We start from the raw sequence: 15471 nt of genomic DNA, 5'->3' as shown, positions 1-15471 counted from the left end.
TTTCACTCTTCCATTTAAGCATTCATGTTTTATTTTAGTTACTTTAGTCCGAAGATGGCTGTAAGCAGAGCTGATGCAGCAAACCACAGGAAACCTGAACAGCATTGTTTAGCGTTCCCCTCGCTCTCCCGTGAAACGGCCGAGGCGGCTTCGCTTCCAGGCTCCGTGTTTCTATAAGGTGGAAATATGGAGTGTCGAGCCTCCTGGATGTTTGGGTTCAGCCTGTAACGATGTGAGTGAGAGCGTGGCCACAGCACCTACACAAGGCCTTACCTGTTCTGCCCCACGCCAGAGAAAAGGGCAGGTTTTTCCCCTTGTTAGTTTAATCTTAAAGGAATGTGGTATCCCCTCTGACTCAGGCCAAAATCCCAAATATATAAACCTACTTACCAGCAGGTCATGAAAAGAGCAGCACGGGTTGGACGTGTTAGCCATATTTTGTAAGCAATTCGGATTATTTATGCGAGGTAACACATACTGTCGATTGCGAGAGTGCAAACATAGAAGGGTAGGATTTTGCGCGGTTTTAAAAGAAAGGGTGAAACGAGATGGGTAAAGGAGCATCAAAGAGTTAAAGCCCTGACTGTGATCAATAGCTTGGCAGCAGGTCAGTGGAGCCGTCTGAGGGGATAAGTACACCTTGTTACAACGTGTCTCCAGACGTCGGTATCAGCGTTCACTTTCTCACAAGTCGTAATCGTTTATCGCTCAGCACACATTAAATAAAACACTTGTGTGAGAAATGTTGAGTTTGGTGTGTAGCAGTGTCACGGAATAATGACAGTTTTGCTTGTAGTACATACTGTACAAGCATAGCACTGTAAAGAGTGTGTAAATGTTCAGTGTTGGGTGTGTGTGTGTGTGTGCACACTCTAAAGGTGTCTGTGACAGGAAGATCTGTCTGCTTGATTAATGCTCTAACTCAAACTGGCACCTGGAACCAATCCCCCCAACCCCCCTCCTTGCCAATCCCCCCAACCCCCCTCCTTGCCGCCCCTCCCCCACGGTGTGTGTGTGCACGCATTCCATACACTGCACACTACACATTCGGAGGGGCTGAGGGTGGGCGTTGAACAGGAGACACAGATGGGACCGGGGCACTCGGAGCGGAAGAAAAGAAAGGTGTGTGCAGAAGAGGGAACAATAGGTGGACGTGCAGTGGAGGGTATGGGGTGTCATTAATAACACACAGGCCCCATCTCCTAATTTGCTCAAATTACCTGCCCACACACTGGGCCCCCTGCCAGCGCCGAGGTGTGAACACAACAGATCAAATACACCTGAAAATCAAAGTGCCCACCCACTCGGCAACGCCCACACAAGCCTTTTATGGGGGTCTGACAACTCCGAGGGCCTGCGAGTGTGTGCGGAAGAGAGAGGTTCCGTGCTCTTTCATGTGAGAGTGAGGGATAAAATGTGAGAAAATTAGAGAGTGAGAAAGAAACGTTAAAAGGAAGAAAAGGAGAAAAGAGTAAGTGAGACAGAGATGTGATACAAAGGGAAGGATCGGTTTGCGCTCATGAGGCATCCAGCAAGAGCAACACAAGACTGACTCTTTCTAACCACCTCCCATATGGCACCGTGGGGGTGGACATTTACCATCATCTACCCTCCTCTTCCCTTTCCTTCCGCCTTCTCCTTCCCCTTATGTCCTCCCTCCATCCTTCCCCTCCCACCCACGCTTTCAGGAAAAGGGTGATGACAAATGTGACGGGGCGGCAATGCTTTGGTCACCGCAATAATCAGCACAGAGTCACCAGCACCGTACCACCTGTGGCACACACACGCATGGAGACGTATTCAAATGTGTGCACAGACACTGAAATTAAATATGCCCTAGAGACACAAAAGGGGCCAGGGGAGTGTGCGTAGGTGTGTGTAGTGGGATGCTAGTCTTTGAACTTTGAATAGTGTGTGCAGCTGATATTGACAGGTCCCTGGGGAGGAGAGGGAAGCTAGAAATGGTAGCGCTCATTTGTAAAGTGCCCTCCAGAGAGGGAGAGAGAGAAAGAGGGTGAAACAAGCATGCTGATAATTGGGATTAAGAACGTTAAAAGAAGAGCTCACGGGAACACTTCACTGTAACCTTCCTATTTAGCATTGAGAAGGAGAATAAAAACAGATTTATAACACTATAGTGTAGTAAGCAGATATTAGCATATCGTATTAGCGATATAAGCACTTATTAATGTATTTGTGATCAATTATTCCTCCTATAAAGCATCTGCAACTGGTGTATTTAGAGTTATTGCAGTGTGTTTATCAATGGTTTATCATTGAGTGTGAAGTTTCATTTTTGACCTCGAAAATACATTTTAAAAGATCTTAATTCGAGGTTCACTTGCCAGATTTCTCCCTGGGCTTTCACCCGTGTCTCATGGCCTTCACTGGTGGACCGAGTTCGTTCAGTTTTTCAAGGAGAGCGAGGGAGAAATATAGATAGAACTGGACTCGCATGCAGGTATAACGGGGTTCGCGCAATCCGGTTCTGAAGTCTCACTAAAACAGAGTGATCGGGAGGCGGAGCTCATTTCTAGCTAGGTAATACTTAAATTAAGTAATAACGATAACGAGAATAGATATTCTTTTCTGCTTTACTGGTAAATGATAAAAAGTCATAGTTGTTGACAAACAAATAAAGAAAAATGCATTGTAGTGTTATAAATCGTTCATTAAGTGTTAGGGGGGTAAAAATAAAGTGTTAAAACCTGTTAGGTTTTCTGTCTACAACTTTGCTGAACATTTTCAGCAGCCTCCGTGACTCTTGCTGTGAAAAAAAAGAAAAGTTTTGAGCGATTTCTGCTTGTACAGCAATGTTACAAAACTGCAAAATCCCCTACGTTACATTTCAGGTTGTTTCAAAGCTCCTTCCTGTGACTGAGGCTGGCATCTTTTGAGAACTTGTAGCTGCTGTGTTTTATGTTGATCCCTGAGCTGTTCCAGTTTACACATATTCAAACCAGTCATATTGCTCTGACAAGCAGCGCTAGCTGATCAAAGGCTATATACATACATACTGTCTGATCCTCACTGGAGCAGGCTTCCAGTCTGGAGTTGAATCCTGTCACTCACCCAGACAGCTGCCCTCTTACAGTCGTCTGTAGTTCATTTTGTTGTCGCAGTTAAAAGTTTTCCGTCAACTGTTCATTCTATTTTCTGTCTTTCCCCAAAGGAAATAGGTCTCTCTCTCTTTTCTCTCTTTCTCCTTTTGGGACGGAGACAATAACAGGCCTTTTCCACTTCACTGTCTCCTGGATGACTGAATGGAGCAAAGGGAGGATCCCAAGGAGCAGGGGATATTCTTATTAGAGTGATATTTCTGGAAAGCTTCCTCTCCTCCCTTCTTTGTCTTTCTTCCTCTCTCGTGGATGGGGAATTGTAGGATGCTGCAACACTTCTTGTGTGGTTGGTGTGTGTGTGTGTATGTGAAACAAAACAGCTCACACAGAGCAAAGACAATTCAAAGTTACAGCTAAATGACAGGCTGGGAGCTCCGGTCTTTTGAATTGCATTGTTTTCTTTTTATTCCTGCTTGGGAGGAGGATTGGTGAAAAAACAAAAAGCCCAATTGGGACAGAAAGCAAGCAGTTCAGTCTCGGGAGAATTACTCTCGGCACAAACAAAAATAGCAGTGATTTTTTGCTGACAAACACTTTTTAATGTGAGGGTGTTCTTTGTGAAGTTGGGTTCTTTTTTTTTCCTTATTTATGACAAAGCTACCATTTCAGGAAAGAAAGGGTGGTGTATGTGTATTGTGGTCTTAATTTACTGTAGCTTAAAGATGTTTAGGAAAAATAAGGCAATGAGGCATTCTGTAGTTTCATTCGAAGCACTGATTCTTTAAAAAAGAACTACATCAGAAAATGTGTTAATTTAAGGAAATATATAGCTTAAATGTTTGTTTTTTTTACAATGCCCACAGACAATTTTATCTGTGCCTATTCTACAAAATGTCACTTTCACACGAATACTAAATCACACACATGAATACACCTACACACACACACACACATTGCCAGACAGATACACGCCCTTTTCCTGCAGGACCGTGCAGATGCAGCAGAAACAGTAGAGTTGGTCTCTCTGGTAAACAAACAGTGAGAGGCTGCTGGGAGTCTTCACTGGGCCTCCAAATTATAGTCCGGTTAACCAAAGTCTCAGAGCCAGCCCCTTTACTGCTACACACACACACACATACTGTATATACACACCCACATCACATGCATATGCGCACATAAGCACATGGCCTGTGCACATTAAAGGCACTATAGAGGCACACGTTAAAAGCACATATACAATTGTCTGCGCTACAGTTGAGCCAAGGGTAAAAGATTTTATAGACATAAGAGAGACTGAGAGGGAAGCAGGCCCTAAGGGCCTATCATAAATATTACCCAATCATCAGGCTCACAGTGTGAGGCAATTACTGATGAAAAAGAATCTCTTTCAATGTAAACACTGGTTAAATGTTTACAGCTTTTAACCCTGTATACCTGTGTTATGACTTTAAGGTTTTCTTTACTGGTTGAAGCTGCTTGACAGATGCTTCAGAGAGCTATGTGATAATGCTTTGTGGTCTGTTAAGCGTCAACTACTTGCCCCTTTTGCAGGAAAGTTGCCCTAGTTTGGTGAAGACTTTTAATACTTCAGTTAGGGAGGTTGGATTTTCAGAGCTTTTTTAATTGTCTGTAAATGAGTTCTGCAACTACTGGGGACAGTTTTCAGTCTCTGGAGGACACAAGAACATATCAGAGTGATCTATGACACCATAAAATCCAGTTAAAACCTTTAAGATGATCAGTTCTCGCAAAATTATTCTCCATAAATCTCATGCTTCCAGAGTGACAGCATATTCCAAGCGGACAATTTAATTGTCAGCCCGAGACCACATCCCAACAACCCTGTTGCCAGAGAGGGATTTTTATATGTGTGTGACGTTCAAATTCTCAGCTTTGCTATAATGCAACACCACAGAATAGATTGTGTTTGAAGGACAGCATTTCACAACGTAATTGATGTTCCCCGTGGGACCCAGCAGTCGATGAGTCTCCCTGTTCAGGATGCGATTTAGGCGCTATAAAGCTGGCGTCATCGGTGTCTCAGCTAGGGGTAGAGCAGACACGACATGAAAAAGCCTTGTCCTGGAATAACCGTCAAGTTCTAAGTGCGTGTGGAAAATACAGGGTCATGGGTCACATAATCAGACAATAGTCATTTATCTTCTGTGAAATCATGTTTTCCCCCCAACTTTCATGATGTTTTTTTTCATTGAACCCTGTTTTCCAAAGATGACTGGAATTGATTTTGTTCGAGGACATCTCCGGCTGGAAGCTATGAAAGTGAACTCCATCCACCCTCCCTTTTCTCCCCCTCTACACCCCCACCTTGTTGTGAGTCATTTCTGACCAGTAGCCTAATAGGCTCACTGTAATTACAGGCTACGGTTTTTTCGGCAAAGGCTCATCGCTGCATCAGCGGTGACACTCTCAACTTAATTTGTTAACTCGTTCAGCACACAGAGCAAAAGATGCTACATGTAAGGCCTCTCGAAGTTTTCAAAATCGCAGGCTTCCATTTTGATGTCGAAGTGGTTTGCAATTGGATCTAGTATGTAGGGCTCCAGGTTGCGGAGTTCAGGCTCAGTTATTTGGAGCATCTCCGAGCTGGACCGTGATCAGGAAGAGATCAGGAAAAAGAAAAGGAGAGCAAGATCCAAACCCTCGGAAGTTGAGTGCCGTTGCTTGATGCACTCCCAGTACTGTGGCTGCATGAGGTTCCTGCCCGGTACTGTGTTTTCATTTCCTGTTTATCTGATTGGCTGTTGTCTCAGCGCTGGATATACTTACTGACTGACTGACTGACAGTTTTGATTTTGATTACCCCCCTAGAAATTAAGTAGCAGAGCAGGGCCAGGGCTTCATGTTAAGGTTTCCGATATGGTCTCACTTACTGTCAGTAAAATTCACGATGCCCGGTCTGTAATGATGGCCAAGCAAAACAGATAGTATTATTTAATACATTTAAATGCTCCAAGACAAAAAATGTATATGGTACATTTCAAGGCGTGGGTTTACAGCGTCTATGTTTATGTCTGTGTGCAATTGAGCATCCATAACAGACTTTTTCCCCCCCTCCATCTGGCCCTCCTCTACAGCTCCTTACATTAATTTGGACCCAGTGCACCTGGACATTCCTCCGCCCTGCCTCCATGCATATACATCCTTACCTCCTGTCTCCTTCCTTTCCCTCCCGCCTCCAGCCCTCCTGCCCGTCCTGTCTTACCTTCCTCAAGTCTCGGAACAGGAGCGGTGGAAACGGGCGAGTGATAGCCGATAGCCCCCCTGCGAGTGCTAGTCTGGGCCGCTGCCTGTTTGCCTTTCGCCGTGTAGTCACTCTATGTATCTCAACCGAGCCTCCTTACCTCACATAAATCATCCTCAATCCTACTACACGGACAGGGAGAACAGAGAGAAATCTCCCCCTATAAATCTGGTATTAGTTTTACCTCGCATAATGAACACAGGGCTAAACGGTCCTGGATACATGAGAACAGCATGTCTTGCAGATGTACTATAAATATTTTGATACTAGCCGGCTAGTTTGCAGAGGGGAAGTAGACCAGTGAAATACACAGAGGAAGGGAAAAGTGTAAAGTGGAATGTTGGCCTAGCCCGAGTGTCTGTATTGTCTTTAGCACCTACAGAGGGTCTCGGTCCAAGAAAAACGCTCTTTACAGGGTTCCTGTTCCCAGCCGTGGTCCGGTACCACTCCTGGATACGCTGCGTTTCCTTCAAGCCAATCCTTCAAACTGGTCTCCGAGGAGGGGGGCTCATTGTTTGATTAATAGCACGATCAGACCTGATTGAGTGATAGATGGTTTGAAGGGGAAAGCAGCACGCCTTAGGGACACTCTGAGACTGAGTCTGGGAAAGGCGGCTCGAGGGAGGGTTTGATTGGTGGAACGGCTGAATTAAAGTGAAAGACTAATAATAGCATAGCTAATGACACAAAGGCTCCATATAGTGGGGCTGCCAAATATGCCTGATGACTGTAAAGATATTTTGTTGCAGCTATGTAAAGACAAACTGTAACACACACACTCACATACAAAAGTGGAAAAACTCCCCCTTTTTTTGCCATGTTTCTGGCATCAGCCCCGGGCACTGTCACCCTACCCCATCAAAGGGCCACACACCCACCCACGCACGCACAGAAAAACCTACAAATACACTTTTACACTTGCACAGTTCTAGCGCTGTGACAGCAGGTGGTGTGTGACACGTCAACATCTGAAGGTTCCCTGGCAGACAGAGAAAGAGTTCTCAGCTCTGTGCCCCAGTCGCTCAGATCTATCATTGGGACTCTTTAATGGCAGCCTTCGTCACATATTACCGCTTTATTTTCTCCTCTCCATCTCCCAGCCCACAGAAGTTCCTTTTTTTGTTCCTATTTTTAAGTACAAGTGATCTCAATTAGGGACCTCCATGAAGGCGGTAGGCGGCAGACAGTCAGAGCAATAAGAGCAGAGAGGAAATTGTCTTTATACCCCCCTCCCTTACTCCCTCTTTCTCTACCCTCCTGCCACAAGCAGTGAGCAGCCGCCCCCTCCATGTCTCCATCTCTTTCCATGCTGCTCTCTGCCATTTCGAGAACAGAGTGAAATATCAGACAAACCCTCTCGGCATCTAACTTTCTCACTGAAAAATAAATACATTAAACTCTATAGGCACGGCCGCTCCAGCCACCTCAAAGTCTAATACAAAACTTGGATTACACTCACACAAAAATGGTTTGCTCGGGAACATGCACACACACACAAACACACACCGCAGAACGTGCCGTCCTCGTCCTCTAACAGTTCACGGTGATGTCACGGGCTCGGTGACAAACAGTCATTAAGGGCTTAGCCATGATCTGGGATCAGTGCGTGGATGTGAGTCGGTGAGGTTGTGTGGATGAGGTCACGAGGAGTAAAGTTTCTGCCCGTCATCATCCTCCTCTGCTGGCTAGCTGGTTCACTAATTGACTGCCCCGTTGGCCGGCTACCAGCCCAAGTCCAACTAACTGACCGGCAGGCTAGTCTTGTGGCCACGTTTCTGCTCCTCTGGTTGGTTTGGTTGATTGGCTAGTAGACTGGCTCTTTGGCCGCTTTACTGCCGAGCCTGGTGGGCTCGCTGATTGGTTAGCTGGCAGTGCCGGTTGGCTGGTGGCCTGCCAAACATGGAAACATCCCGTTAGAGCTGAAAAGGCCTGGGCCTCGTCACAGCGCTCCTCTAGAAAGCTATAATTAAGTGTCTTGAAAAACGCACCACTGTGAAATGTAGCCTTAATCCTGACTTTTAAGTGGCTGTACTTTTCCTCTTGAATGACGAGAGTATGCGCTCGTGAAAAGAAGGTTGCTCTCTTGTGTTTTTATTATTTTTCTTTGTGATGGGGGCAAATACAAAAGTGCGTGAACCCATACAGCCAAGCATGTTCTGCTCGCACTTGACTCTAGATGTACTTTTTAGCCTCAGTTCTGTCCCCTCATCTTTTCCTAATGGGGTGTTAATAGTGAGGATGCACTGGCCTCTAAGTGCCTGTTTGTTTGTGTCTCTGTGCATGTCAAACAAAAGAGAGATGTAAAGAAGCTGACAGACGCGCAGTTATAAAAAGACAAGGGAAGAGAGATTCTGCGTGGTTGGTTTGCTGTCAACATTATAGACAGCGTGTGTGTGTGTGTGTGTGTGTGTGTGTGTACATATTAGCGGTTCACACAGTCTTTGTCATTCCAAGTGGGAATGAGAACAGAAACTTTTATTATACACTTGATATCTCGACAGGAAAATTAGTCAGAGAGTGTCAGCTGAGTTTGATTTTTATTGAAAACAAATAATTGAAACTGAGCGGCAGAAATACAATATTACCATAAATCATAAAACGCACATCCTGCTCAATGTGGTACACTGTGGTTCTTCACTGTTAGTGACTTCTCCTACTGTGCAATGACTCCAAGCCAGTGTAACACAGTAGATGAATAATACCAGAGCCGAGAGAGACGATCCAGCTGTGCACCAGGCGAGCAGCAGCCGCACTGAACGAACAGCTTTATGCTAGATTCATTACTACATAATATAAAGTCTGTTAATACTGAGCGGGATAGGCCAGATATCCGAAAAGTCCAATACTGCGTCAACGTTCCAGCATTCACATTTAATCAAAAGTAGATTTTTTGGCTGGGTTTAATCCAGGACACTGAAGCAGGGAAGTGGTATTTTTTGATTGAACAGCGTATTCTGGCACATTAACGCCTTCTCTGGTGTCTCCTTCAAATCTCCGGGACTTCAAACGACGGATTTTAAACTCAGAGGTCGTACTACCTCTGACTGACAGAGAGCCAAGGCAGCAGGCCTTACAGTATGAATGCGGGGCCGTATCCTGTAGGGAGCTGGAAGACAGATGCTGGACGTACAGCGGAGAGGCAAAGCGGAGTCAGATGGGACAAACACTCTTTGATGAGCCGAGCTTGTCAGGCTTTAAGTCACGACTACACCGGGGTGTAGGGGCGGGGGGCTTTGTGGGGCCTTTGTGGCCCGAAGATCAGGCTCTTCCTGCCACTGCCTGTGATGGGACAATAACAGAGTGCAGAAAATTCTAATTTAAGACTGATTAGTTGGCCTAAAACGTGAATGTAAGTTGATTGTCTTGATAAAATCAGGTTTTGAAATGTATATAATGTACTCATTGATGTTTCTTTTATGAATCAACCGTACAAAAAAATGAAACAGTTCCAGAATTAAATTCCAGTTCAAACACATCTGCATTAAAAATAATTAGGCTGATTAAATTGATGGCATGAAATTGACATAACGGTTGTTATTATTTCATCCTTAACATTTCCTAAATTAAATTCCACTACTAACATTAAGGATGTTTTCCACATTACCCCAAATATATTCAGCGGTGAAAAAGTGATATTATCAGAGCTGAAACTTAACTCTGTTGGAATAACTGGCTCCACGGTTCCTGCAAGGCCATGTTTATCACTATTACAGATTTAATTACTACTATTCACATTTATCCATCCATGAATTGTTAGTTGATCTTTGAGAATGTTGGACAATGTGAACCATATTTCTGGTGTTTGGGGCACTCAGAGGGGAAGTGTAACTCAATCACTCTTTTTTTTCTCCTCCTCCCCGTCCACATGACGAGGTGCCAGATGCGTGTCAGTGCTTTCAGACTTTATATATATCCCTCCCACATCCTCACACACACACACACAACAGACATGTCTGCATGTGCACACCCACATACATACATACTTATGAAACGCAAGAAGTCAAGTTATTTTAAGTTACATTTAGTACTCAAGCTTTAATACTTCTTTTTTCTCTCAACACAGAACTCTTAATATAAAATGTAGAAGACTGTATGCCACTGTACAGCATAAAAACAAGCTGCAAAACGCTGTGACAGGACCCAAATAACCTGACAGCTGTGCCTCCCAGTAGTCCCTTTTATTTTGAAACAGGCCCGGAGTATCAAAGGCCTTTGTCTTAAAGAGACTCTCTGCAATAAAAGCCTGTTTGGGAGCAACGGAAAAGGAACACACAGTGGCAATACACATGCTGCTGTGTGATGTGGCACTCAAAAAAGACTCACTGGGAGACTGATGGGTAATCAGGGCAGAGGGTGGGGTGGCTGATGAGAGCCAGCTGAGATATGGAGTCTCACAGAGGGTAGATGATGCCCTCTACAGTAGACACTGGAGGGGCAGGCGAAGCAGGCCTACTCACTAACTGCCCTCAGAGCCAGATCCACGAAAATATGAGACATTTCAGCAGTAAAATAAAAGCATAAAATTGTTTTTTATTTTATTTTTTATTCAAACTGATTTTTTTCTCACAGTGGGGAGTTGTAATTATGTAAGGATGTAAAGGTGCCATTAATGCTTTTTGAAATAAGATTTCATCAAAATATTTGTTTTTGTTTTTGTGATGTTTGTTTTTGGTTTGGAAAGTGATTTGCAAGTTAAATATTTGTGTATCATTCATTTTGCAGTGGTGGAAGAAGTATTTAGATCCTTATTTAAGTATAAGTAGCAATACCTCTCTGTGAAAATGCCCCTTGTAAGAAAATCTTACATAAAAAAGTACAAAATGTATTTAAGTATCAAAAGTCAAAGTATTCATAAATATGCCCCCTGTGAGCATTATACTAGTTTATGTCTTGTTATATAGGAGTATTTCACTAATGTGTAAGTAGTGTTTTACTGTTTAAGTTGGAAGAGTAAATTTGAACTACTTTATATATTGGTGGGTAGTTTTATCTATAACAAGCTATAAGCTCATCATGTTTTGTTTGTAAAATCTTCATCTACAAATTAACTAAAGCTGTCAGTTAAATGTAATGGAGTAAAAGACATTTCCCTCTGAGATGTAGTGGAGTAAAAGTATTAGCAAGTAAAGTACATGTGGCTTAAATTTGCACCTAAGTCCAGTACTTGAGTAAATGTACTTAATTACATTCCACCACTGCCATTTTAAGATACGCATATGAATAATAACTTGTTGTGCGTAATTACGCATTGTGGCAGTCTCCCATAGGCTGATCTTTTGGCGCTGTTTTAAGTTTACATGTGATGAATTTGTGGCTGCATGACCATTTTACAAGCTGTATGAGACACAGCAGATTATGAAATATCATTTTACACAATTGACTTTTTCTCGGTTTACACAAGAAACGGCCACATGTGTGGATGCACATAAATTAAAGCCCGTGTAAAGTAGAGTACCTGTACACCTGCACAACAGCTCTCCCCTGCGACCGACTGAAACTCTACTCCTCTACCTGACTCACCACTCTCCGGTGACTCACTCACTCCTACCTTATGGAGTGTAACTCACTTCTCACCCGGCCTCGGCTCTCCGAACGCTCTTCTGAGGCGCGTATTGTTAGGACACTGTGGTAACACAACACGGACTGACTGACTGACTGACTGACGCGTGTTACCGGCTGGAAATGACCATCCCCAGAGTTAGGAGCGCGCGGATGGTCCAGGGGAGCGGTAACATGTCGGTATGTACGGCAGGGCTGTGTGTGTGTGTGAACCCTTTTGACTGTGAATGAGGACGGAGGAGAGAAAGGCGTGAAACGTAGCCCCATGTGTGTTTCACGAAGGTATAGACATTACACGGAGACCTGTCCGGTCGTCTATATAGGCGTGATAGATTATGGCAGAGGGAATGGATCTGACTCCAGACACCACGTGTTGGAGTCGCATCAGCGCAATAATTGCTGGGCGCTCGAGCTATATAAACCACAAAAAGCCTGAGCACGGGAAACCCCGGCCTCCAAACACTAACCACATTTACGGCTACAAAAACGGGATTCTATTTTCCGCCTCCTTCACCTCACGGGCGATGATTTTTTCCCCCCCGACTTCATCAAGCTTTTTAACCCTATATACAAAACCTGCGGCACGGCCGAGAGACTTTACGGAGAAATGTGTACAATTTGCAGGCGTCGCGGGGTTATAGCTCTGTTAAGTATTGTTACAGCTTATTCCTTTGATTTTGAAAACGTTTTTGTGTGTGTGCATAGCCTGAGGGGTCTCTGAGAGCCTTTCAGTTTGGCACAAAGACTTCAATGACGCACCTGGAGCAGCGCTTTGACTTTTCACTAAAGGAAGACAGACAAAAAAAGTTTTTTTGAGCATCTGGGTTGGCTGTTCCTTTTTAGACCTGCTTTTTTTTTTTTTTTTGTAATTGTATAGCCTATTACGCGCTCGGACATTTATTTGATGTTATTTATATCCACACATGAGCAACTACGCCTGCGTTATGGCGCATGGACGCTTCCCCCGAGAAGTTTGAAAAAAAAGAGCTTGTCATTTAAAACATCATCAAGTTTTCAAGGGTTGTTTTTCTTGCCGGAGAAGTATATTTTATGTCGTTTGAAGGCGCCCACTAAAGTTTGTAGTGGAGAGAGTTTGGAAACGCGGTGTGCGCTCACAAAGTCCCATTTTCCATTGGCAGACGCGCTGAGGTTCAGCAAGCAGCGCCGCACACTCCCGAGTTTTCTCCCCCCCGAGTGTGTGTGAGGGAAAGAAAGAGACGAGCTGGAGAGCTTTTGCTGCCTTTTTTGATAATCCACGCTGTTGTGATGCGAATTCCCGTAGATCCCAGCGCCAGTCGGAGGTTCAGTCCGCCGTCCAATAGCCTCCAGCCGGTCCCAGGGAAGATGAACGATGTGAGCTCTCCAGCCGGGCAGCCGGACGCAGCGGCGGTGCCAAGACTGCGTCCCCACGAAAACCGCAGCATGGCCGAGATCATCGCTGACCACCCGGCCGAGCTGGTCCGGACCGACAGCCCCAACTTTCTGTGCTCGGTCCTGCCCTCCCACTGGCGGTGCAACAAGACGCTGCCTGTCGCCTTTAAGGTGAGTCCCGTCTCTGCATTGTGCCGCTCGATTAAAAGGGGGGTAAACCACAGTGTGATTCGGTGTTCTCTGTAACCACTAAATTAAACCAAAAATGTAATTTTTAAAAGAGTGAGTGCATGTTTTTTTTGTTGTTTTTTTTAAATCCGATCTTAAATTAATTTCAGACCGATGACGATGATGATGATTTTTTTGTTGTATTTACTCTCTCGTCCCATTTTACTTTTTTATCACCTAGATGTATCAGTTTGTTGTGTGTTGTTATTAGACATTAGAAAAAATTGCATTGCTGCAGTGTGATCTTTTTTAATGTCACTTTACAAACAAAAGAAAATTAATCAAAATTAAAAAAGCTTTAAGGAAATGTGATGTTTAAAGGGCCATAAAAATGTTAGAGCTTTAGTAAAAATGTGTCTATGTGTCAAATGAGGAAAGGAATCACATGTTCATATTGTTTTCTTTTCACATTTTCTAAACAAACAAAACGTGCATTTTATTTATTGCCCAAAATAGGTTAATGTAGTAAACTATAATAATTGTGACTCATTTAAAAAGCTTTCCCATCCAGTAAATAATTCCACAATCGAAGCTTTGTTTCCATGGTGACTATTTACTGTTTTCTATATTTGGCAATAATATTCATATTTTAAAAATTATTAAAATAATATATTACAACATGTTATACATATGTTACAGCCACACTGTGGCCTATTGTAAGCACCATTTTAATGATTATTCTAAATTATTGTAATTAGTCTTCACATGTTGAGTTTTATTGACCTTAATGAGCAGAAAAGCAAATATAGCAATATATATTTTAACACACAGTAAAGACTTATTGTTTATACATTTCAGGCCTCCTCAGGCGTTTTTGAAGTCTTGACAATTTCTTTGCTCCCATGATAATTCACAGGAAAGGCCCTATTAATTACTTGACAGATATTATTTAAAGGACGGATCAAAGACACACCAAAGTGGAAATTTGTAGCTGTAGCCCTGGCTCCAAATCAAATGTGACACATTTTAAAATATATGTGTTATTTAACCATTCTTATTACAACAGCTCTGTAATTATTGCTGCTCTGTAGGCCTACTCATGCTCTTTTATCTGCATCCAGGAATCTAAATGATAACACGAGGCTTAGACGCTTTTGTTTTAAAGACTGCATTTGAGAAGTGAAGAAATTAAATCCATTTATCAACTGATGATTTGAAGGAGGAGGGTATGGTGTAAAACAAGTCTGTCACATCAGCTAGACAAATACTTTCATCAGTGACACTGAAAATGACACTAAGATTTGATTTCTCTCAGCTTTTGGCTTTCTTTCTGAAGGAATTCCTTTATTAATTTTTTGTGCTATAATAATTTTTTTAATTTTCTTTAACCACAATCAGACTGGGAAGAGATGGAGTGCATATTTTACCAATTTCAAGTCACACAACGAGGAAGTAAAATGTGTGTATTCCCTTAAAACTTTGCCCCAAGTTGTTTCTAAATTCCTGCCCTTTGACCTTTGTGCCCCTGACAGGTGGTTGCCCTGGGAGACATACCTGATGGGACCGTTGTCACAGTAATGGCAGGCAACGACGAGAACTACTCTGCCGAGCTGCGGAATGCCTCAGGTGTGATGAAGAACCAAGTAGCGCGTTTCAACGACCTTCGCTTCGTGGGCCGCAGTGGCAGAGGTGAGGCCTGAAACACTCTGGGATCCATTCATTGTGCACTACTACAACTCAGTAGGAGCTATTAGGTTCAGTGGTGTGGATTAGTGGTCACATTCCCTTCGTGGCAACCACATAATGATCACTAACTCTGGGCTCAAATCCCACCGCCCGTCTCCTAAGGTCTGAGTGGTGAATCATGTTGCGTCCATTCTCTTTGCTTAAAAATGAGGGTCCTCGATTTATTTTTTTTGTCTTTTAAAGCAGGTGAGAAAAGCTTTGTAAAACCCACTGTTTCCTACTTTGGAACAAAGCTTCGGAGAGAGATAGGATGAGCGTCAGTCCAACACTAGCTCATAATAAAGTTTTGATCTGAGATCAAGCATT

The 15471-nt window shown here is 43.5% G+C and overlaps 1 protein-coding gene across 3 annotated transcripts in view; it reads left to right on the top strand.

Moving 5' to 3' along the window:
* Nucleotides 1-15471, top strand: part of runx2b (RUNX family transcription factor 2b) — a 40330-nt gene that overhangs the window by 5382 nt on the left and 19477 nt on the right. For 2 of the 3 annotated variants that reach the window (XM_035678869.1, XM_035678870.1), the window contains exons 3-4: nt 13163-13422; nt 14952-15108. In XM_035678869.1, the coding sequence (XP_035534762.1) occupies nt 13163-13422; nt 14952-15108 (417 nt within the window). Of the gene's footprint in view, nt 1-11725; nt 12061-13162; nt 13423-14951; nt 15109-15471 lie in introns of those variants that run through there. The other variant, XM_035678871.1, reaches the window with a different exon arrangement.

The sequence above is a fragment of the Morone saxatilis genome, unplaced genomic scaffold (genome assembly GCF_004916995.1).
Source record: "Morone saxatilis isolate NCDOM2014 unplaced genomic scaffold, NCSU_SB_2.0 Contig7, whole genome shotgun sequence".
NCBI lineage: Eukaryota > Metazoa > Chordata > Actinopteri > Moronidae > Morone > Morone saxatilis.
Note: the sequence above shows the minus strand (reverse complement) of the source record. Positions and strands in the feature narration are given on the sequence as shown.